The following is a 25,264-nucleotide window of genomic DNA, read 5'->3' as shown; positions in this document are numbered from 1 at the left end:
CTCCCTAGGAAAGCCAGGATACAAATTGGATTGGAAAGGGTTAAAGGAGTTGTCTTATTGAAAATGTATCTTATGGACAGTTTCAGACAAGTATACTTTGCAAACCATAATACACAGCTAATGCAGATCAATAGACTTTTTTTTTAACACAGAATGACCTATTTTTTATGTATTTGCCTCCATATTTCTATTCTTTTCTATTGGGAAAATACAGTATTTTCACAGTAGAAATTAAAATACATAGAGGCAAATACTGATCAAATAGTGGTGAAATACTGATGACATATGGTTGTACTGCCATCTGATACACATCCGTAATAGGCATGCGTATTATGGACATATGACAATCTGCTCGTCTGTAGCCAGCCTAAAAGCCCCCCACCCCCGTGTCTAAAAATAACAATCAGATACTATTCACCTCGCGTGGCTCCCGCTGTGACTAGTCCTACCGCTCGGGGACCGTAGTGTTTACAGGCTGCAGCAGCGCTGAGGGAGAAGTGAGTACAAGCTGATTTATTATTTTTAGACACGGGGAGCTTGTCTATGGACAACCCCTTTAAAGATTCCTCCTGCTTTGTTTCTACAGCTACAAAAGCTCTGGTAGTCTGATCCTGCAGTCATACTCTCTTCCATCTGACCTCTACTTCTTGTTATCTTGCTGTAAATTAGCAGAAAGAAGGTGACAAATGAAAGGAAGTGTGACTGCAGGATTATACTACACAGAAACACAGGGGAACATCTATCAAACTGCTTACATCAGTGTAGAAAAATTCCAGATTTTGGTGCACACCATATTTGTATAAAAATTATAAACTTTTATCTTTTTGCGCCACTTTTGGAAAGTGGTAAAAAAAAGGGAATGTGACTTAGCGGGGCTGAGCAAACAGATTTAGACTACACCAGAAACTGGTGTAAATTATAGTGCAAATCTACACCTGTGCATAGCTGAGTAGATTTCACTTTGAGGCAGCTGGGGAGTCAGATATGCACTTAATTTATTGAGAAGCACATAATTCCCAGAGGAGCATGCATGGCCTTATAAGTCTCACTCACCTTCTAGGTGCTCTCCTTATGGAGTGATGATACCCTTCCTGACCCATGTCACAGGCCTCTCACTAGCCAAGACAGAGACCTACTGCACACTGAGGGGCAAAACCCCAGAAACAGCTGTCTGTGTGTGGTTTCTGTCTTTTGGTTTTCAATTCCCAGTCATTGTTATAAATACTTGTGTGAAGGATTTGACACTGGCTTGCAGGGATGCTGCCCTCCAATAGGTGGCACTTATTTTCATCTTAATAAATTAAGTACATCTTTCTCCACTTCGCTGTTAATTAAGACTGCGTATGAAACTGCAATGAGAGCTCTTAGGGTGAAGTCACACGAACGTATATCGGCTCGGTTTTTACGCCGAGCCGATATACGTTGTCCTCGTGTGCAGGGGGGGGGAGAGGATGGAAGAGCCAGGAGCAGGAACTGAGCTCTTCCATCCTCTTGCTCTTTTAAAGTGCAGCTATGTTTTGCTGAAGCGTACATTGACTGTGGTAACTTTCTGTGACAAGTTCCAGGGGGTAACTATAGGGAATACAGAGGATGCAGTTGCACAAGGGCCCAGGACCAATAGGGTTGCCCATAAAGCCTCTCTTCTACAAAATTGGGGCCCCTGTTACAGATTTTGCATTGGGGCCCAGGAGCTTCAAGTTACGCCTCTGTTTTAGGGCTTATTCAGACGACCGTATATCGGCTGGGTATTCACGCCAGCCGATATATGGTGTCCCTCTCTGCAGGGGAAGGAGGCTGGAAGAGCCAGGAGCAGTGCTCTGAGCTCCTGCCCCCTCTCTGCCAACTCTCCACCCCCTCTCCGCCCCTCTGCACTATTTGCAATAAGGGGAGGCGGGATGGAGCGAAGCAAATTCCCAGAATTTAGCCCCGCCCCCATCCCACCCCCTCTTATTGCAAATAGTGCAGACGTGGTGGAGAGGAGGCAGAGAGGGGGCAGGAGCTCAGAGCACTGCTCCCGGCTCTTCCAGCCTCCTCCCCCTGCAGAGAGAGACGCCGTATATCGGCCGACGTGAATACCCGGTCGATATATGGTCGTCTGAATAAGCTCTTAAGACATTGAAAATGTATTGAAAGCCAAATAAATGGTGGCACGGAACTTTTTGTGTGCCACAGAATTAGTTGGCGCCATACAAATAAAGATTGTTGTTCTTAAGGTGTTAAAGAGTACCTGCACTTTCAACCAACTTTTAAGATGTCACAGAAACATGTCAAAAGTATAGATCAGTGGGGGTCTTGCTGCTGAGACCTCCGCTGATCATTACAACACGCCATGCACCTCTATGAGGCTGTCTTTAGCTGTCGGAAGGAGTCAAAAAGCAGCAAAGACAGCCGAGGAAGCATAGCACCGGGGTGAGCGCTGCAGCCCCCGTGTTCTGCTGATCAGTGGAGGTCTCAGCAGTTGGACCCCCTCTGATCAATACTTTTGACATGTCTCTATGACATCTAGGTGAAAGTGCAGCTATTTTTTATTTCTCTAGTTACACTTTGATGCATATGATCAGTATAAACAAAATAAAAGAACATTTTCAATTTAGACTCCTGCAAAGTTGCTTCAATTTTCATGTTAGATGCAACTATTGGAATTCCTTAATGGCCCTTCCTATCTTCCCAGCTTCAATATTTGCTGTGGTGCCTGTGATTGGCAGACAGACAGGTGTTGCCCCAAGCCAACCAATCAGCCATAAGGGATGTGTATTTGTTGCTGCTCCCGCCCTCACATGCTGGTCATTTCTCTGTGTGTGCATGCTGTGTGGAGCGCTGTCTGTTGTACTCTGTCAGATGGATGATGTGTGATGTGTTTGTCCCCTGTCTGTCCTTATGTTTGTTGGTGTGTATGCATGCTAATTGCAGCTTTGTCAGTTGTCAGAGTCAAGGCAAGTCCTGTCTGTTCCCTCACTGTCTGTATGGCTTGTTTGATGCTAGAGTCAAGGTGAGTCATGTCTGTTCCTCTACTCTGTCAGATTGGTGATAATTGATGCTATAATCCTTGCTTCGTCAGATGGGTGATGCCTGACATCATAGCCCCTGTCTGTATTGTGGTTGGACGCCTGTTCTGTGTCTTGTTTGTTGTGTATGGTGTGGCTTAGCACTGCTGCCTGCTAGGTGCCTTTGCCTAGTTGTGTTCTGCTATATATCCTTCCCTGTGTTCCATCTAGGAACAGACTAGACTACTTTGGTTTGAGATGTGGGTCCGTCATTCTTAGGGCGATCACCCTGCTATTAGGCAGGTACCACCAAACCTATGTTTTTAGGGATAGTGATCCTGTTCCTATATTGGTCCATTATGGGCACTTTAAGTTTTGGTGTTGGGTATTTATGTTGGTCCATTTTGGACATTTTTGCATCTCAGTGAGACGTATTGGTGAAGTCCGTGCAGGGCATTGTAGTTGCGCCCTGTAGTACCGTAACAATAAGGCTCTGATTACACTGCCACCTTCAGCAGAGGTCTGTTGCAGGGAGGTGGATGGGTCTGGCTGTGCTCCACAGTGCTGCATGGAAGAGGAAGGAAGGAGCTGTTACTTTTTCATTTTTCTGTACTGGGTAATCTTCTGTCTTAGAAATGCAGAACAAAATGGTTCTCTGGTGCAGAAGACGAGATAAAGAATGTCCATTCATAAGATATTTATGTAGCATTAAGGAAGTCTTTGGGGCTTTTTGAGCTCATATCTAAATGAAATTTTTATGTTGCTGAAGCTCTCAGCAATGATGTTTGTGACAGTGAGCTGCATTCAGCCATCCTACCCCCTTCTGTATGTTTCTACCCAGGCTAGAGCCGTGAGCACCTCCCTAATGTGTGAGGGTTGGAAGTGACAATTGTTTTAACCCCTTAAAGACCCTTTTTTGGTTTTTCCTACTCAATTTTAAAAAATCACAACTTTTATTTATCCATCAGCGGAGCTGTCTAAGGGCTCTTTTTTTTGTAGGACGAGTTGTATTTTTCAACGATGCTGTGAAATGTACCATTTAATGTACTGAAAAACTCATTAAAAATTTGTAAGTGAAATGTAGAGAAAAAAAAATTCAATTCTGCCATCTTTGGCGGATGGGGGGGTGTTCTTGTTTTTCCAGTGTACATACTCTGGCCTTGGGGTTTTTTGCCTTCCTCTGGATCAACACAGTAGGATAGACAGGCTGGACTAGATGGACATTGTCTTCATTCGGCCTTACATACTATGTTACTATGAATATGACATGATGACTTTATTCTGTGAGTCAGTACGAGCGTGACTATATCAAATGTATAGATTTTCTTTTTTTTTTCTGTGTTAAACAAAAGCTTTGCGGAAAAAAAAATTCTGCTTCTGTCTTCTGACCACGATCAATGTATTATTCCGTCGTAATAGTTGTATGAGAGCTCATTTTTTGCAGGATGTCCTGTAGTTTCAATTGGTGTCATGTTGCAGGAACCATGACTTCTTGATCCTTTTTTAATTACATTTTTGTTGGTGATGGGGTGACCAAAAAAACTGCAATTCTGACGTTGTGTTTTTTTTTTTTCTAACAACATTCGTCATGCAGGACAAATTTAAAAAAAATTTAAAAAGCATTTCTTCTGATAGATTGGACTTTTACTGACACAGCAATACAAAAGGATTTTTTTTATTGAGATTTTTTTTTATAAATACAGGAATTTTTTTTTTTTTAATCCCCACAGGGCACTTGAACTTCATGCATTTGTCTGGCATGGCTGGATAGGCAATCGGCCATGGCCATGCAGCGGGCCTTCAGAAGGCACCTAGCGATCGCACTCCCAGACCTGGATTGGGAGATTTAATTTAAAGGGTTAACAGCCGTGATCAGCGTTCATGCTGATCGCGGCTGTTGCTGGGGGTGACAGCTTTAAGTAACAGCCAACACCCGCATTGTATGGAGTGGCTCCCAATTCCTCGCCATACAAACCCCGAGTGCACAGGACATGAGTCTTGTGATTAGTAAATGACCTATTATACCTCCGTCATAATTCGCTCATGCGAATGATAAATCGCTCCGTGTAAAATAAGCTTTAGGGCCACACTGTAAAAATACTATGCAGCACCTAGCTTACATTCATGGTGGTGTTATGGGGAGGGCAAGGAGGAGTGAAAACTCTGCTCTTGGCTGTTTAACCCTTGTGATGCCACAACCAATAGCACTCGCAGCATTACAATGGAGGGGCTTCCTTTACCCTTACACGCTGATCTTCAGCCCTAGTGATAACTATGGGGATGATGTTTTTTTTAAGGACCCCCTGCCTATCCAAGATCTCCAAGCTTGTGTTCCATTTAGGGCATGATAAGGAGCTACTGTGTGTCTAGCACAAACTGGGAATAAACAGAAGACTGGTGGGTGCCAGTATAGGACTCCTGTCCCATTAGCTGGCTCTGACTGCAGCCATGTGCTATTAATACTGCATGAGGCGCTGCTCTTGGCATGTGTGGCATTGACGCTGCCCCCTGGCACTGCACCTGTGATGCTTGGGAGGTATTTCCCAGGCTGGACACCCAGCTGAGGGACGACTATACTGGTTGGGAGCGGCTGTTACTGGCGGTGACCCAGCTTTCCTGGAGCCACATAACTAGGAAATACCTGAGTGGGGCCGATAAGGAGATAGTATGTCGGTGCTATGGCCATCTTTATGGTGGTTCTGCCCAAGCTGCAATGATTGGGGTCTATATGTGGTGCAAGCATAGGGGTCACAGTTGGGAAGGCCCATAAGCTAGAGGAGCCCTCAGTGGCTTCTTCCTGTCACCGCAGGAAGCCTCTGAGCGGTGGTCTGTTGGAAGCCCCTTGGTGGGCTCAGTGCGATGTGCCCCTCACATACAGAATACCAGCCCTGTGGCCAGTGACCACCATGGGCTCACATTGTGCCGTGTGTTATGTGCTGCAGGGCAGTATATAGCTTTCCGGTATTAGCCCCTAGTGATGCGGCGCGCTGTCCGCGGGGTGACCGGAGCTGCTGATGCTCCACTGAGGGCTCACGCTCATCTCTCATATTTTATAGCAGTGGGCGGTACCATCACTCTCGAGACTTGGGGGGGTGATTTGAGAAGAGCTGTGTAATGCCCGGACACCGCCCAGTCCATGCGCAGCCCGGCCTGTCAGTGAGAGCCGGAGAAGTGCGGTGACAGCTGAGACCCTGGTCAGTGTGTGCGGGCGGAGTGAAGGGACAGACGGGGCGTTCCCAGCGCGGCCCCCCGCCCCTCACTGCTCGGATTGTCTGTACTGGTGGTGGCCGGAGCCGGTGCGCGGAGCTCGGCTATGGCTTATTACATGGCGAGTGCCTCGTCCCCGCAGCGCCGCAGCGAGGAGCAGGAATACCTGCAGGCCTATGAGGACGTGCTGGAGAGATATAAAGGTACGGGCGGCCGGGAGGAGGGGGCGCCGAGAATAGCCGCAGGCAGCCGGTGTCACTTACTGCAGATCAGGCAGCCGCTCGCACATCTCCGCAGCAGGCACAATGAGAAGGCGCTGCCCTACATACAAGTGCTGCTGCTGCCAGGGTGATTGGTACCTGGAAGTGTGGTATTGGTACTGGCACTGCCATTTGTCACCCCCCTGTAAAAGATGATGCCCCTCTGCTCCCGGGCACAGCAGATCGCAGATGGCATGTCGGCGTGATGCCAAGCTATATATATGTCCAGGCCATGTAATGCCATTATAGTCTTAGGAGAGGCAGAAGCAGTGACCAGCCGCTAATTGCCTTTATGCCAAGAACCCGTTAATCAGATTGCCGCTCGGTAAAGACCCTGCCCTTGTTATCGTTGCCAGTGTGGCTAATGCCGTCACTCCGGGGGGATTACACTCACCTTATCTCCTACTTTGCTTAGGATGAGCTTTTCTTCCCTGCAAAGGATTGGAAAATGAAATGCGTCGAACTTGATGTCTTAAAAAGAGACGGGCACATTGTAACTTTTTAGCTAATTTCTGCGCACAACATTGTATCATGCATTGCATTGTGTAGCACCCATCGTTTTGAATCTATGCCTGGCAGGTGCCCCCCCCCCATACCACACCCTATCACATGGCAGAAGTCACGTGATTGGTCGTTGGTTACAGGGCACGAGAAGCACTGGTGGGCGATGAAGCTACTGGGGCTGAATCTATTAGATATTACCCCAAGCCCATTGCTCAGCCTGGAGGTCAGGTGGCTTCCATTTAGTCCCTTGGTTACCATCATTTTTCCTGATTTAACCCCCAGAAGAAGCAATCCTGGTGCAGGTTAAGAAAGGGCAGTTTGAGATCCTTTAATCTGGGGTATTGCTAATCTGTTGTTCTACAGGTCCTTGTTTGTGTTGAATGGACACATGTAACCAGAAGTCTGCTACATTGTTACATTGTGTTGTGTACTGCCATACACAGCTACTGTAACAAAACACATCCCTGCCTATATAGGGCAGAGGGGTTCCGCCATGCCAGGCTTTGGTGTATAGCTAATGGGGGGATGGGACTGACAACGAGCGCCTGTGCTGATAATTATTTTGACATACATAATATATTTTTCTTGGCCACATTGGTTACTTTTGTTGCATTTGACGATAATTGGCCACTTGTTCCATTTCCCTTTTTGCTGCTAAGTGAATTTTCCTAGGAAGAGCGCTGTGATTGTAGCCGGCTATGTAAATGATTGATGTTCAGGGCAAATGGTCTGATGAAACATTCAGGACGGCTCTCATCTGAGTTATCTGCTGCAATTGTGGTCATGTTCTGTACTTGTGAGCAGCCTTTCATCTCTATATGTAGACGGCTTTGGTCTTATGTAGGACATACGCCTTACGCGAATAGTTAAATAGAACATAGGGCTACAATAAAATACGGGCTACACAAGTGCTGTGCACCAGAATTCAGCTCGGTCATAGCCAGTCACAGGACCAGCCTTAGAGGGGTATTTATTTTGGGAATGTACTATTGATAAGCTATTGTCAGGATAAAGCGCTGCGGGATAAGTTGGCGCTATACAAATAAAGATGATAATTATAGGTTCTCAATAGTTGATTGGTGGGGATCCTCCACTCTGAATCCCATCTGATTAGCTGATCCTCTGGCCCACTGTCAGTGATGCGGAGCCAGACGTTCTCATCAGTGGTCTGGCCCGGAAATGTAATAGAAGTGTTTTGCTCTCATCAAAATCAATGGGAGTAATGCCTTCCATTACATTTCTGGCTCCTCACTGCTGTCAGAGTTGGAAGTGTAATAGAAGACCTTGTTCCCATTGATTTCAATGGTAGTGAAGCCCTTCTATTACACTTCTAGCCCTGACCATCAATGAAGACGTCTGGCTTCGCTGCATTGGCAGCAAGCCGGAGGATCAACTAATTGTTGGGGATCCTGAATGGCGGACCCCTGATCAACTGTTGATGGATAACCTATCCTGAGGATAGGTCATCAATAGTAAAAGCCATAGGACAGGTGATAAGTCTGATCAGGGAGGGTCTCACTACTGAGACCCCCTGTTGATCCCAAGAACAAGAGTTCAATGTCCTCCTCTTTTTATCACTGTGCACATGCATCTGCCACTAACCTTCAATGTCCTCCTCACTGTCGGGGTGCAGTGATCTGACTGAGGAGAAGAGGTGTACATGGGAACCCCCCTTCTTGGGATTGTTGGTGGTCTCAGCGGTGAGACCCCCCCACTCCCCCTCAATCAGACTTTTATCACCTATTCTATGGATAGGTGATAAATGTCTATTTGATTTTTAGGACACCCTTGGGAGTGGTTTACTATGATCATGTGGTCTTTGGACCAGAAAGGGTGGTGCTTTACAGGGCCAAAAATCCCAAGACCAGGGGGCTTGTAGCTCCTCTCCTTTTCACTGAGGGCTCGCTATACCCTTGTACTCTGCTATTTCCATGAGTGGCACCAAATGTACATGTCAGCTTCAATGGAGCAGTGGACATCACCTTGTGGGACGGAGGGTGCAGCAAGCCTGTGATGAGGGGGACACGGGACCCCTGTTCTCAGGGTCTCAGTTGTGAGATCTCCACTGATCAGGCTTTTACCACCTACCCTACGGATAGGTGCTAAAAGTCTATTTTAGGATAACACCCAATACTCATTAGACAAAGATCACCTGAACCCGCTGCTTTCGGTGAGACTGGATGACTCTTGAATGCTTACGGAGGCTTTCCTACTTTTCACCGACTGAGGATGTTGGTGAAGGAAGGATTGGATGTGTTGATCTTCAGCATTTGGTTCTCTTGCACTCCTTGAAGACAACTTGCCACCAGAGCTGTTTGGCTGTAGTTTTCTCCACTGTCTCCATGAAATACATGAATGCTTTCCCCCAAAGTGTTTGTGTTTGGCGAAGTTTGGGGGGGGGGGAATAATGTTTGGCTGAGAGCTTTTCAGCATGTATGGGCATCTTTAAGGCTTAGTGTCGTTTGTAGCCACACAGGGCATACATATCACCTGACACTTCTGCAGGGGGCGCCAGTAGCTTTCACTTGTATTGGTGCGCCCAGGTCTTTTGCATTGATCACACTCTTATGGAAATGTAGCTGTACAGGACGCATCTACATCTCATTGGCTATTGACTGAGGCTATACTATTATGTAACTTCTGCAGTATGCGTTACACCATAAAGGAAGGAGCATTCGTAGAATGTACTGCATAGGTCACCAACCAACCTAAGGTCAGCCGTGGATGCCACTAATGAAGGATGGCCACACACTGTTGTATAGTCACTGCCTTTCTGTTGATGACCTTACTGTATGAAATGTAACTCTACTGAACTGCAGACTAAAGAGTACAAAAATGGTCTTTTAGTTCACAGGAAATCTTTTGTTCTCTGTCTGAAATGAAGTTGAAAATGAGCCTTGGCCTCCGCCAATAATGGCAACCCTCTAAATCAGAGCTTCATGAATGCGGCATACAATAAGTGCAGTAATATTCAGCATCATGAGATGGAACTAGACCAAGTACAGTTTACTGAGTATCTCTTAAAGGGGTTCTCCAAGTTAATTTTATCTAAATACAGCTGGCCATGCCCAAAAATAATATACTAGACTATACTCTTCCATCCTGGGTGCCCACCGCACCTCCGTTTTCCCTGCCAGTGGGACATTAAAGGCTGCTCCAGCCAATCAGACTGCAGCTTGTAAACATGGAGAACAGAAGTGCGGTGCTGGAGCTGCGGGGATGAAAGACTATAGTCTGGGTTATTACTTTTGGGCCAGCTGTAATGTAAAATAAAACGTAACTTGGAAAACCCCTTTAATATCCATGGAAAAGTGCTCAGAGCTGGAAAATAAGATGTAAGGCATTCTGTTCCATCCCTATATCTATATAGTATTGCACATCCAAATAACACAGCCATTTAATCCCACCTTGCGTGTAATAAAGGGGATATGAATGGTACCTGCTAACAACCCATCATTCACTTTTCATTAGTGGAAAAAGTGCTGCCAATAAAAGCCTTAACTTGTTCCCCTGTAATGAATTGCTGAGAGTATGGAAAGCCCGTGGTAACTGGACTACTTGTTGGTCTCTTGACATGTATTAATACGGCTGGCGTATAAGGTATCCTCGTCTATTTGCTTACAGTAATATTGCACCTGGCAGGGAACAGTGGATGGCTGGGAAACACATTAAGTTATATAGGTTTCCACAGACTTCTGGCGTTCTTTAACGACGTCCCTATAGTATGACATCACTGGAGTTTGTAGAGATGCTTACATTATATAAAGGTGACCTCATCAGCCTGCTAATCCCATACAACATCCTTCTCAAGTATTGAGCGGTCTTATATGTAAACATTACTAGGGACCAGTGAGGTGTCGGCTACTGGGTGCTTTTAATAACATTGCATGATTTTAGGATTTCTCAATATACTTGATTCCTTACAGTAGGCACATCTGCACAACCATTTAGTTATGACTTCATTGTGCCTAATGTAAAGAAAAATACAACTTTTAAGTCTGCTTTAAAAAATGCACTACCGTCTTGTGTCTACAGCGCCTCTACAGAGCCATGTGTCTCCCTGGAAACAGACAGTAAATAAACCCCCTGTAACTTATTCCTGCCTTTTCCATCTGTCACCTACTGCTTGCTAAGTAGTGGACAGAAAAGGGGTATGACCGGAGGATCGCGCACTGCAGTTTTTTTTCTTTTTTGTAGTGTGTTAACGTGAATAACACATATGTCTACATAACCGCTGTATAGCCACATCAGGATTTGAGTGACCTGTATTTGCAAAGGGGTTTCATGTTTTTATTCTAAATGCATTGGAACAAAAAATAAAATAAAATTGCTGGTGAAGGCGGCCATGGCCCATAAACCGGCCATACACGTTACTTTATGGACAGGTGCAGAATGGGCCATACCTATCATTTACTGTATAGGTTATGTTCCTCTTATACATCTGGTAATTGTTGTATCCTTGCATTTCCCTACAGAATGTTTCTCAGCCCTCAGTGAAGTAGATGTACAACTACTGTAGATCTGTGTCCGCTCTCACCCTACTAGTATGTACGGTTGGACACTTCTTATTGAAAGGCCAATATTTTAGGAGGCTTCACACATGGCTTATGATTGCCTGATCATCCTGTATTGATGAGCTGAATCTAAATTTTTGTTGAAGCCATTAAGAGTGTGTGTATATATTGTAGCAAGTTCTTTCAGGGGGTGGGGTGGCAAAGACACCCTGGACTCCAAATGTGCAAAAACTTACTTCAGTTTTTATTATGCTCCAGGCAACAAAGGAAATGCAACACAAAGTAAAGAGCAAAATGCAATGCTGCACCACGCAGGGTGCTCAGGTAAATTCCTCCTCAGGGCGCCCACCCACTGGCGATTTTTTTCCCTGCGAAATTCGCAGCATTTTTTCTCTGCAGTGGTCTATGGGACTTGTAATGTTAAAATCGCGATCGCGCAAAATCGCAATTTACCGCGAAATCGCGATTTTGCGCGATCGCGATTTTAACATTACAAGTCCCATAGACCCCTGCAGAGAAAAAAATGCTGCGAATTTCGCAGGGAAAAAAATCGCCAGTGGGTGGGCGCCCTCAGGCTGTTAGACTGTATGTCTCTCGAGGCTGTCAGGCCCTGACTTCCTGGAGCTGCAGCCTTTTAGGCTGGGTTCACACAGGGTGGATTTGCCGCGGCAAAGCCGCCCACGGCCGCTAATCTCGGGATTAGCCAGCCATGTGGACGAGATTTCTCAGAAATCTCGTCCACACGGGGTGGCCAATCTGCTGCGGTAAATCCGTCTGAAACCGCGGCCGCCGCAGCTGCGTATTCAGAAGATGCAGCATGTCTATTTACCTTTCCTTTTTTGTTTATTTTCGTCGCGGCTGCGCTCTCCTCTATGGGAACGCCGACCACAACGGAAAAGCAAGCGGCCGGGCCGCTTCAAAGTCGCTGCGGCTTAAACCGCGGCAGTTCTCCCGGTGGAAATCTCGCGTTTTTTGCTGCGGCCAAACCGCGAGATTTCCGACGGGAATCCGCCCTGTGTGAACCCTGCCTTATGCTCCCTTAACAGGACCAGTGCCTGCAGCTGCGCTTCCTGGGAGCCAGGGTGAAGTTGTGGACAGGACCGCCACCCTGCCCAGACTAAAAGCCTGGGAGGGAGATATACACTCCAGCCACAACTTCACCCTTTAACTGACACACACACACACACACACACACACACACGCGCGCACACGCACGCACACACCGCACACCGCAGCAGAAGTATAGCAAGATGGCTGGCTGCACGTATTCTCGCGGCAAATAGAACATGCGGGTTATTTCACGCTGTGGAATTTCACAGCGTGAGCATTGCACTACTAGGCCGGCTTCACACGGCCGTGACGGGCTCCGCTGCGGAATTCCGCGGTGGAGCCCGTCACGGCACCCCCCCAGAGACCCCAATACTTACCTGCGGATCCGGCGTCGCAGGTCCTGCATGACGCTTCGGCGCGCATGCGCAATAGAGCGCGTGACGCGCCGTAGCTTCATGTGACGCGACGTCCGCGTCATCTGACACGCCCACAGCGTCACATGACGCGCCGGCTGCGTCATATGACGCGACTGCGGTAGGCTGGGAAGCGGTTTCACGCTATCTTCCGCTGTGCTACAGTGGAAGATACCGTAACGGACGGCTTCCATTGACTGCAATGGAAGCCGTCCGCGCGTGCACCCGCAACAAATAGAGCATGCCGCGGGTGAGGACGGGTGATTTCACGGTGCGGAATTCCGCGGTGGAATTCTGCACCGTAAGCATTGTGCTATTAGGTTCAAAAGAACCTAATAGCTGCGGGCTCCGTCCATGGGAAGGAGCCCTTCGGTGTAACGCCGCAGATTTCTGGCCGTAGGCATTAGCCCTAAGTCAGGGTTTAATAAACAGTCCAGCTGTGTTTCTCACCCACTCTCTGGGGCAACTTCATGCAGTTCTCCTTAGTCCAGGTCTCACACCGCTTTCCTCAGGAATGCTTCACCCAACTTTCCTGAGGCCCACGATCAGGCTTTTGAGTGTCCAGGTCTCTCCCTGGACCTCTCTCTGGCTCCCAGCCCACTTTACCCCTTAATGTATCAGGAATGAACACCTATATCCTACTTCCAATGTTTTCCCTCGTTTCAGGCACCAGAATGCCTGTCTGTTGATATATATGATTCTGTGATATACCCATGTATAAAGTTATTTCCTTCCACATAATTACTGATGTTACTACGCCATTTTGCAGTGTTCCCAAATCATTCGTTCATCAAAAATTTGATTAAAAAAAAAATAGAATAAATCTTATTACTGGTTACTATTGGCAATATGAAAGCTGTCAAAAAGAAAATCTGTCTTGCCCATAGCAACCAATCACAGCACAGTGTTTATTTTACATCAGAAATGAAAGCTGACCTGTGACTGGTTGCTGTTGGGGGTCAGAAATGCTTTTTTTTCTCAGGGAGAGCACCTAGACGGTGAGTGAGGAGACTCAAATGGCCATGCACGCTCCTCTGGGTAATATGCAAATAAGGGAGATGGAATAAATCCTCCACAGTTCCACCTATTGTAAAGCAGCATTCCTTCAAGCCAAAGTCAGACTTTTTATACAAGCCTTGTAACAATGACTGGGAATTAAAAGCAAAGCCAGACTCCATGTACATACAGCTGTTTCTATTTCTGTTTGGTTGCTATTGGCAACACAATGACAGGGGAAGTCAGTGAGTTTTTTTTTTTTTTTTTTGTATTACGCCAGTATTCGTTGCCTTGTGCTGAAGAACACTTATGCAAAATTTCACTCAAATCGGACCAAAACTGTGGATTTGTATACAGAAGCAATCATACCTATGGCCCCGATGCAACATTAAATCAGATAATTTCCCCATACATTGTTCGATCATACCATGTGCTTATACTTCAACTGTCCAATGCTGAACTGCTACCGTCATAATATAGTAAATAATATTGTCTTTCATTGATAATTCGATAATACCATCATACCTTGGTGAATACTGATAATTAATCGTAATATTGCCCAAATAATACCAAATAGTATCAATCACTGTATTGCTAAAGCAATACTGCCATCAAATAACCTAACATATTGTATATTTGATGACATACATACTAATACCATATATTCTGGCGTATCAGACGACCTTTTAACCCTGAAAAATCTGCTCTGCAGTCGGGAGTTGTCTTATACGCTGGGTATACAAAAAAAAAGGTGTCAAAAAAAAAAAAAAAGCAGTACTCTCCTCCCCCGGCATTCTGCGGCGCTGCTGCAGGCTGTCGCTCCCTCCTCGTCCCCGACAGAGCATTGCTTTCCGGATGCGGGGCTTGAAATCCCCGCCTTCAGAAAGCTAATGCTGTGATTGGCTAACTCACGCGGTGTCAGCCAATCACAGCCATTCAATGTCATCATTGAATGGCTGTGATTGGCTGACGCCGGGTGAGTTGACCAATCACATCCATTCAATGATGTCATTGATTGGCTGACGCCACGTGAGTTAGCCAATCACAGCATTAGCTTACTGGAGGCGGGGATTTCAAGCTCTGCATCCAGAAAGCAATGCTCTGTCGGGGACGAGGAGGGAGCGACAGCCTGCAGCAGCACCGCAGAACGCTGGGGGAGGGGAGTACTGCTTTTCTTTTTTTTTTTTTTTACACCGTATTCCCGGCGTATAAGGCGACAGTTGGGGAGTCGCCTTATACGCCGGAATATACGGTACTTATATAAAGTGTGTGCACAAATTCAAACTTGCCAACTTCCAACAGGCATTTTGAGGCAGGAGTACGGAGCGTTCTCTTAGGGCTCCTGCACACTTGCGTTTTTCTTGCCTTTTTTTTTCACGTGATATCGCTGCGTTTTTTTCACCCGATTGTCAATGGGACTTTCTAATGTTAAAAGCGCATCGCACAAAAATTGCAAAGCACAAACTTGTGATACGTTTTTAACATTAGAAAGTCCCATTAACCATTGTGTTAAAAAAACGCAGCGAGATCATAGCGTTAAAAAAAACGCTGGTAGATGTGAGCCCTTAGGGAATACCGCACGTCTGCGAGGGAGGAGAGATTCCTGCTATGCTGGGTACATTTGCAGATCAAGCTTGCTATCTTTTTATTCAATGTTTCCTCGAGGCAGTGTGACCAAAAAAAGTGCAATTCTGCCATTGTATCTTTAAGTTTTGTTGTTTTTTTTAACGTCTTAATATTTTTTTTTCATGATTTAAAAATCTTTAGTCTCTTTTTTTATTCTAATCCTTTTTTTCTTCACTAGTCCCCATAAGGGACCTAAACTTCAGATTATTTAGTCACTTACACAGTATAATGCAATGCTATGGTATTGCATTATACTGTGTTTTAACAGCCTGCTTAGTGAAGACCTGCCTCAGGCACATCTTTAATAGGCAAACTATCATGGCCGTTCAGGGGCCCTTCAGAAGGCCCCAGGCTGCCATGATGCCCAGATGGCAACACTGTGATCTTAATGCAGGGGGGACATTCAGGGCATATAAATGCTGCTGTTAGAGCTGACTGCGACCTTTTTAAGATTGTGGCTGTCGGTTCCCGCCGTGTACAGTGCAGGTTCGGCTCCTGAGCTCACACCATCGCATATGCTGTGGACGACTATTCACGTCCTAACCGCATGGGGTATGTGCAGTAAGAATATAAATGGTCGTATATGTGTCACAAAAGGGTTAACCCTTTCCAATCCACTGTCTGACGTCTGAAGACATTCTGATTGAAGGCTGTACAGCTCAGATGTCGGAAGACGTCCGGCAGGGTATTCTTACTGTATATTACCGGCTGCTCTGTTGTCGGGGGCCTCTCCAGTATGTCACATACTGCAGTACTGACTCTAGCCAGCAGATGGCGCCATTGTATAATGGCAGAAAGAGAAAGCCCCCTAGGAAACCCTGACCCAAAATTGGATTGCAAAGGGTTAATATATAGTCAATGCATACATTTTAGTTGGGTGGTCTCCCAGTGGAGCTTACCATCTAATTTTCCTATGGTAGGTACATGCAGTGGCTAATTTAATGGTTAGCCAATTATTCTAGTATTAGGTAATTGTACTGTCAGGATAGCAAATCTGAAACTCCTCAGTGACGCCATTGTGAGCAATGCTCCTTTTGGGGAGGTGTGGGAGGGGGTTCTTGGGTAATAATGATGTAGTGATTTGAAGAGCCCAATCTTATGGCGAAGGGGTTGGGGTGAATACTAGTTGTGTTCTTCGCCGTCTCATTAGTAATTACGGTATATTATTCAGCTAATACCTTTGTAACAAGCAATGTTGCCCCTACTTGTATTGTACATCGATCTTCAGCTGTTAAGCGCTGGAACTAGCGGTGTCAGCTGTAGGAATCTGTCCAGGTCCGGAGTCTTGGAATGGGGTGACACAGCATCATGTGGAATGTGGCCATTTGTTCAGTAGGGAAGAATTCCACATGGATGCGGCCGGTGAGATTAGTCGGATGGAATCTCCCACACTCGCTGTTTATGACATGTTTGTCTACAGCTGTTTCCCCGTAAACTCCCAGCAGCTGTTTAGTATGTGCGAAATGTCCCTATTACTGGGGGGTGTGGGGGGCTACGGTTGTGTGTGTCTGGCACGTGGGCTAATAATGTAAACCTAGGGAGGGGAGGATGACATGTGAGGCAGGTAAACACTTGGGCCGGGCTCACGCGAGCCGAATTTGTATTACGTATAATACGCAGAGAATGGAGTCTATGAAAGCACATTGTCAATGATCCATTCACACCTGTGTATATTTATTGCGTAAATTACGCATGCATAAAAAGGGCGCAGCATGTTGTATTTTACTGCGTTTTATGTGCGTACAACTCTATTGTCTTCTATGGGTGCTTTCCGGTTTTACGTATGTTGCTAGAAACATTAGAAGAAAAATAAAAGAAGCCAGTGCGTGACGGCGTGCATAGAATTCATGTAAAAACGTGTCAAAAAATGGGTATATGTGATTTTTATGCAGCTGTTTAACATACTATCAGGTGAGCTCGGCCTTAGGCCACACATACTGTCGGCATAACACCGCGATTTCAAGTTGCTGCCTCCGACAGTGGATTTTAACCCACCCCATCATTCTGAATGGTGATGAGGTGCGTTAATCGTGGCAAAATAGAGCAGACAGTGCTCGAAAATCATGCAAGTTTGCGAGGCCCCATTGAAATCGAGGGGAGCCTTGTGCTGCGATTACCGCGGCGTTAAAAACTCTGCGGTAATTATGGTAAAAAGCTGATGTGTGAGAGGGGCCTTAGTAGTAATAAAACAAGCTCAAAGTGATGTTTTTCCGGTGTAGGGATGTATGGGTATTTTGCTCATCTGTGTTTTCTTTGGTCATTTTTAGAGTTGAGTGAACATACTCTGCTGAGCTTGATGCTCGTTCGAGTATTAGCGTACTCGATGGTGCTCGTTACTCCAACAAGCATCACGCCGTGTTTGACCCCGCCCCAATTTTTGGCTCCTCCCCGCTGTGACGTGCCTGTTTTGGCCCCTCCCCGCTGCAGCGCACATGGCTGGCTGGCTGGCTGAGAGAGAGAGTCATCTCTAGTCCTTTTATATACTAGCAGTGGTATGCTAGTAATCTGAGGGCTCTTGCACTGTTGCGATTTTTGTGCGATGCGTTTTTAACATTAGAAAGTGCCATTGACAATCGTATTAAAATACCCGCAGCGATATTGCGTGAAAAAAGGTGAAAGAAAAACGCAAAGCGTTAGGGGGGTCTAACACGAACGGATTTGAATTGCGGATTCCACGATTGCCATCTGCACAGAGGATTCGTGGTAAAACTCATTGAAAGGCTTGCATTTTCAAATTTTCCTCCACACTCCTGGGCAAGAATTGTGTATTCTGCGAGTGGAAGAAAAATCGCAATGCTCTCTTATAACATAGATTCGTGCGAATGGCCTCAATAGAGGTCTATGGATGTGAGCTAACCGCAGCCCATACGCTATTGACATTGCCTATGAGTGACGGAAAGCTTAGATAGAAGAATAGATAGAAAAGCTGGAGGGGAGAGAAAGCTCTTCCTTCCGTGTGGACAATATGCTGTACATCCGTGTAGAAAACGGCACGCATCAATGATCATTCACGAAGGATCGCAGATCTTCTGGGGAAATCCACATCTGGAATCTGACCCGTTCGTGTGAGCCCAGCCTTAGTGCTTTCTTCTGCGTACCTTAATAAAATCACCTACAACAATGGCTTTCTCCGCTTTCTTAGGTTCTGTCAGGCACAGGTACTCGCCCTTCTTACACTCCTGTTTGTCTCTTTTCTGTTGGGTTTCCATTGCTTTTTGATGGTAGGAATAGCGCAATGTTCTGAGCCATTCTCACAAAAAAGGAAGCCAGATGCAAAACCGGCATACCCAATATTGACCTTTCACGCGGGACGGAATGACACTGTAGGGCACAGCCAAATTCACAGCTGTGGAATTCCTCACCAAAGTCCGCCGGTCTAACTGGGGATTTGGATGCAAAATTGCTGGCAGAATTCTGCTATTTTCCATTCTGCATCAACATCCACACGTTGGCAGTGCACATCTTGGTGCTGAATCTTCCGCCAGGGGGGGCCTATTCCATAATACTGTTGCAGAATACTCTGTCCTGGGTGCAAGGTCCCTTAGTGCCCCTTCACATGGGTTGTATTCGCTGCCGACTTTTCACAGTGGAATACCGGCTGCAAATACACAGCAAATCCGCAGGGGCCGAATCCACACCTAAATGATTTTGGTGTGCATTTTAAACTACAGCTCACAAGAAACAATGTAAATGTGAGGTTGCTGTGCAGCCCATGCCTAATAATTACACTCAACCCCATCCCTTCATGCCCACCTCCAGCCAGAGGGAAAAGTCTTGTCCCCAGTTGTCAAGCTTTGGGCACTGTCTTCATTTTGGTTGCCATCTAGAACCCTGACTGAGAGGAATAACAAAACAGCAAAACAGAGTACTGTGCAAAAGTTTCAGGCAGGTGTGGAAAAAATGCTGCAAAGTAAGAATGCTTTCAAAAATAGGAGTGTTATTAGTTTGTTGGTCAATTAATGAAATGCAAACTGAATGAACAAAAGAGAAATCTAAATCAAATCAATGTTTGGTGTGACCACTCTTTGTGCAAAACAGCATCATTTCTTCTAGGTACTCTTGCACGCAGTTTTTGAAGGAGCTTGGCAGGGAGGTTGTTCCAAACATCTTGGAGAAGTAAGCACAGATCTTCTGTGGACGTAGGTTGCTCTAACCCCTCTGTCTCCATGTAATCCCAGACAGATTCCATGATGTTGGGATTACAGCTCTGTGGAGCCAAAGCATCACTTCCAGGGCTCCTTGTTCTTCTTTATGCTGAACATAGCTGTTAAATTTAAAGTCGTTGTCCTCCTGCAGAATAAATTTGGAGCTAATGGGCCTATTTTTGAGAAAATTCCCATTTTGCTGCATTTTTTCCTCACTTTTGCCTACAACATTTGCACAGTGCTTTAGTTATTACAAAATACTCTACAATTGTTATTTCATGGGGCACACATATTTAATAAAACGCATCTGAAGTGGCGACAGGTCTTCTTCAATGTAAATGTCCTGGAATGACATGTTCCTTTAGCCGTTATTCGGTATGTTCTCGCTCCGGGTCCAGCCGTGTATCTTGCAGTACTTCGCTGCACTTTTCTCTCGATGTGATGTCTGTTGAACACATTCATTTATAAATGCCAAATGTGACTTTCTCTCCTCTTGCAGGCTTCAGAGGCTTTGTGAAAAGGGCGCTTTATGAAAAATGGAACAATGAGCTGATTTTCTCTGGTATTCTGTGTAAGAGCAGACTAGACTACATTCCCAGGACTTCACACCTCTGCGCTATATAAATATAGTATATACAGCCCTTGCTCATCATGGCAGATAAACTGGTGCCGGCGCATGGCTCTCATTTCACAAACATTAATTCAGATATTAGATTTCACTTTTGAGCTTCCCAAAGATTAGTGAGGAAATTTTTTTGGAACAATATTTATTGTAAAATACTATATTTCTGAGCACAGTTTTAATTTTAATTAGTATTTCTTTCTTTTCTTTATCATTTAACCCCTTAAGGATCAAGCGCTGTAAATTTACAGCGCTTGGTCCTGGGCTTCAAACCCCACTGATAGCAGAAGTACAGCGTGGGATTAAAGCCTCTGCTCGTGCAATCTAGCAGGAGCAGGTCAGGTCTTCAGTCGTTTGTCACAGCTGAGAACACAGAGGAGAAGGGTGGAGCGGTGTTTAACGCTTCTGCCTTCTCTTTTCCAAGCTACATAACGCTTAATGAGCGCTATGTACTAAAAAGTAAAAGTGGAAGTATAACTTCCACTATGTAACCTGGTGATCTGTGACCAATGGGTGCCCCAGTCACAGAAGAGCTACAGTATCCTAGCAGACCCTGATCAGCTCTTCTGTTACTACAGGGGATATTTTCCCCTGTAACTGGGGCTCGCATAGCAAGGCCACATGTCCTCATGAACCTGTATCACCACGATGCGGATCCAGAAGTCCTCAGTGCCTTTGTCTGCAGCAAGACGCTTGGCTTCATATATTATCATTTTCGTAGAGACTGAGAATCTGTTGTTTCTGTGACGTGGGATCCATTCTTCTATTTCCACATCTATCTGTGGCCATTTTTCAGTACGCCCACCAAGAGCGTGTTTATGTTTATCTGCCTTTTGCAGCTCATCCTCCTGTTTCCTGCATTCCCAGATGAATGTTCAGTTGGAGGCGGCCCACAATGTCTCTCAGCTGCCCTGTTTCCATGTTCTTTGGCGTATTTTACTACCTCCAGTTTAAAAGCCTTTTTTGCTTTTCCATCTCTCTAAAATTGGATGCTGCAGGAGACTAAAATAGTTGTCTACAACAAAATGCTGCAATGTAAGGACTGCCAGCACTGTCCTTCATAGGAGGAAGGGAGGAAGCTGATTGGTGGTGAGCGCCGGCGGGAACTGCTGCTGCTCCCTTGCCTTCACCAATCAGCGGAGAAAGAGAGCGCAACTTGAATTTCAGCACGTTCGCTTTATAAGACGCATTGCCTCCAAGCCATATGTAATACTTAGGCATCCCAGCATTAAATGTGGTTTAATTGTGTACGGAAAGTTCATCGGTTGGGCACATTGAATACCCCATTTATTTCCATCTTTATGTGAGTGACTGAATCCATCTTTCAAGGCTTTAGTTAGCAAGTAGATGATTAGCATGACAAAGTGTCCATATTCTCATGTCCCCCACCGTAGTCCTATAGACAGAGAGGGATCAGACACTTTAGAACTTGGCGGTAACTATGTTGTTTCCAGGCCTTGTAGTCTAATATCTCAGGGAAAGCTGTGGTATCAGGCCGCAGACACATAGGGAACATTGTTGGAAACGCTAAAGCTTAGCATAATTAATTAGCTTACGTAGGTTTAGATTAGAGGGTGTAGTGAAAGAGTCTTTTCATAGTGATTTATAGTAATATATCCTGCAGTCTTTAAAAAGAAAAACCTCAGAAATACTTCTAAACAAATACATAGAATGTAATATTAATGGCCATGGTCCTAAGGAATTGGGGATAGAAAGGGAATCAAAATATCTGACCTTGAACTAGCAATTCGATTACTACATCAATAACCCGAAGAAAATCACAGTGGTATTTCAAATCTATATAGCCAGAGGACCGCCCTTCACAGATATAGATTAAAACTAATAACTTTTATTCTCAACTAATTAAAAATAGGGCCACATACAACATAAAACAAACGTGGACTAACAACATAGATCGTGCTCAACAACCCAGTGACCGGGTAGTGTGAGGGTATCGATTCCCCCCGGTAACCAGTCAGGTTAGACCCTATTAACAATATTGGGGGACTGGGTCACTCGTCTAGAGCGGCACGTCACGTTTCGTGGATTAATCAAAAGTGTCAGACTTCCAATCTTTAGGTAATATAGTGACTCAAATATTCCTATTCATGGTTCAGGAATGGAAGCTAGCTGACTGTTCGTGTCGCCGCTTCGGTGTTTATATATATCTTTTCACAGTTGGGATTTATGTAACTGTTCAGATGTTTTTGCATGTTTCACCATTAAAGGTAATGTAATCGCTTAGATGTTTTTGCATGTTTCAACGTAAAAGATAGGGTAAGCGCATTGGGATACTTGATCCATTCCCGCAATAGGGATCCTCCATGGATCAAGAGCCTTATTATCCTCTTTAGGCCTTTCTTGTTCTTACTCAACAATAGGAGACGTTTCCAGAGCTATTGTGCTTGGACCATACAGTCCATCTGGAATAGCTCCTCGCCATATATGGGCATGTTATAGAATGCGCTATAGGAGACAAATCTCTGCCTCCTGACTTTTCCTCTGTGGGGAGTTATCGGGATTATTAACCCCCACCTATCTGCTTTGAGATTAAAATACCCCAACCGGTGTCTCGGAGCGTTTCGGTGCGGTCTCCGACAAATATATCTAGGGTGAAGTTAGACTCTGTGCTAATTCATCTAACACAGTGACCTATTACATCAGGGTCCGGAGTCAGGGCAGGTAGAGGAGTTATAGGAGAATAAACGACAAAGTTTAATCTTTTAAAGGACTATCAACAAGGGTCTGAATCACCGTGATAGGACAAATAGGGATAATCACGCACATTTCTGGGCGATTGTTGGCCCCGCTCCTGAGGAACCGCCCTAGACAGGGACGGAGAAACGCGTCGAGAAATTACCCTATCTTTTACGTTGAAACATGCAAAAACATCTAAGCGATTACATTACCTTTAATGGTGAAACATGCAAAAACATCTGAACAGTTACATAAATCCCTACTGTGAAAAGATATATATAAACACCGAAGCGGCGACACGAACAGTCAGCTAGCTTCCATTCCTGAACCATGAATAGGAATATTTGAGTCACTTTATTACCTAAAGATTGGAAGTCTGACACTTCTGATTAATCCACGAAACGTGACGTGCCGCTCTAGACGAGTGACCCAGTCCCCCAATATTGTTAATAGGGTCTAACCTGACTGGCTACCGGGGGGAATCGATACCCTCACACTACCCGGTCACTGGGTTATTGAGCACAATCTATGTTGTTAGTCCACGCTTGTTTTGTTCTATGTTGTATGTGGCCCTATTTTTAATTAGTTGAGAATAAAAGTTATTAGTTTTAATCTATATCTGTGAAGGGCGGTCAATAACCCAAAGGGCTTACTTACAGGGGCGAGAAAAACACGTCAGCTGTATGATTGTATGACGCAGAAAACTCGCACGTTGTAATAACCCATTACGCTGGGGAACAAAAGAACATCTTTTTTCATGGTGCCTGGAATTTTAAATCTTATTCTGGGTATTGTTGTGCCGCTGATTCCGAAAATACCCTCCATTGCATTCTAGGAGCTCTAGTTTTTGAGGTATACCTGATGCCATTATCTATATTCATTATAGTTACTTTACTTTCCCCGCCAGCATCTGCTTACTATTAGTACATATGACACATATCGCCACCACTGCACATCACACTTGGGTTGATGAAACGTGTAAAGGCATTGAAGAGAAATGGAAGGTGTTTCAGCTGCAAATGTAGAACATTTCCTGCGATGAGCATGGAGAAGCTAAAAGAAGGTAAAGTCGATGGACCACAAATCCGGGAACTCATGAAAGACCAGCGTTTCCAAGATTCAGTGGACAACTTTGAGGCGCGTGCGCGGTCATTGTTTTGTAGAGTTGTAGAGCATTCCCTTGGAAACTATAAGGTCATAAACTCCGGTGAACTTGTGGAGAATATGCTCACTTCTGATCCTGAACACTTGGCTGTAACGTGACCATCAGATTGCAGAACCTGCAGCCATTCTGGATGGATTTCCAAATTGTCTTGGTGATGTAAGTGATGTACAGGGTGAAGGATCTCACCAGGAAATAAGGAGCGTGGAAGAACAGAACTGCGGACGATGGGATACGCATATGATGGCGGACTACTGGTAACTGTGAAAGAACAGGACTGCGGACGATGGGATACGCATATGATGGAGGACTACTGGTGACCGGGGAAGAACAGGACTGCGGACGATGGGGTACGCATATGATGGCAGACTACTGGTGACCGTGGAAGACCAGGACTGCGGACGATGGGATACGCATATGATGGCGGACTACTGGTGACCGGGGAAGAACAAAACTGTGGACGATGGGATACGCATATGATGGCGTAATACTGGTGACTGTGAAAGAACAGTACTTCAGATGATGGGATACACATATGATAGTAGACTACTGGTGACTGTGGAAGAACAGGACTGTGGACGATGGGATACACATATGATGGCAGACTACTGGTGACTGTGCAAGAATAGGACTGTGGACGATGGGATACACATATGATGGCAGACTACTGGTGACTGTGGAAGAACAGTACTGTGGACGATGGGATACACATATGATGGCAGACTACTGGTGACTGTGGAAGAATAGGACTGTGGACGATGGGATACACATATGATGGCAGACTACTGGTAACTGTGGAAGAACAGTACTGTGGACGAGGGGATACACATATGATGGCAGACTACTGGTGACTGTGGAAGAATAGGACTGTGGATGATGGGATACACATATGATGGCGGACTACTGGTGACTGTGGAAGAATAGGACTGTGGATGATGGGATACACATATGATGGCGGACTACTGGTGAAACATTCAGTGGGAATGTCCAGGAAAATCTCATTGCAGAAAATCACGGAAATGTAGTTTTATTAACATCTCAATGAAGAAGCTTTTGTTTTATTCGTGTTCTGGGCTTCTTGGGA

General features: G+C 45.4%; 1 protein-coding gene across 1 annotated transcript in view; it reads left to right on the top strand.

Moving 5' to 3' along the window:
- Positions 1-6,292: 6,292 nt before the first annotated feature.
- The window catches only part of DST (dystonin), a 391,490-nt gene continuing 372,518 nt past the window's right edge, over positions 6,293-25,264 (top strand). Inside the window, exon 1 of the mRNA XM_066604043.1 lies at positions 6,293-6,394. Within this exon, the coding sequence (XP_066460140.1) occupies positions 6,298-6,394 (97 nt within the window). The 5' untranslated portion in view covers positions 6,293-6,297. The remainder of the gene's footprint in view (positions 6,395-25,264) is intronic.

This window comes from Eleutherodactylus coqui, chromosome 1 (assembly GCF_035609145.1).
Source record: "Eleutherodactylus coqui strain aEleCoq1 chromosome 1, aEleCoq1.hap1, whole genome shotgun sequence".
NCBI lineage: Eukaryota > Metazoa > Chordata > Amphibia > Anura > Eleutherodactylidae > Eleutherodactylus > Eleutherodactylus coqui.
Note: the sequence above shows the minus strand (reverse complement) of the source record. Positions and strands in the feature narration are given on the sequence as shown.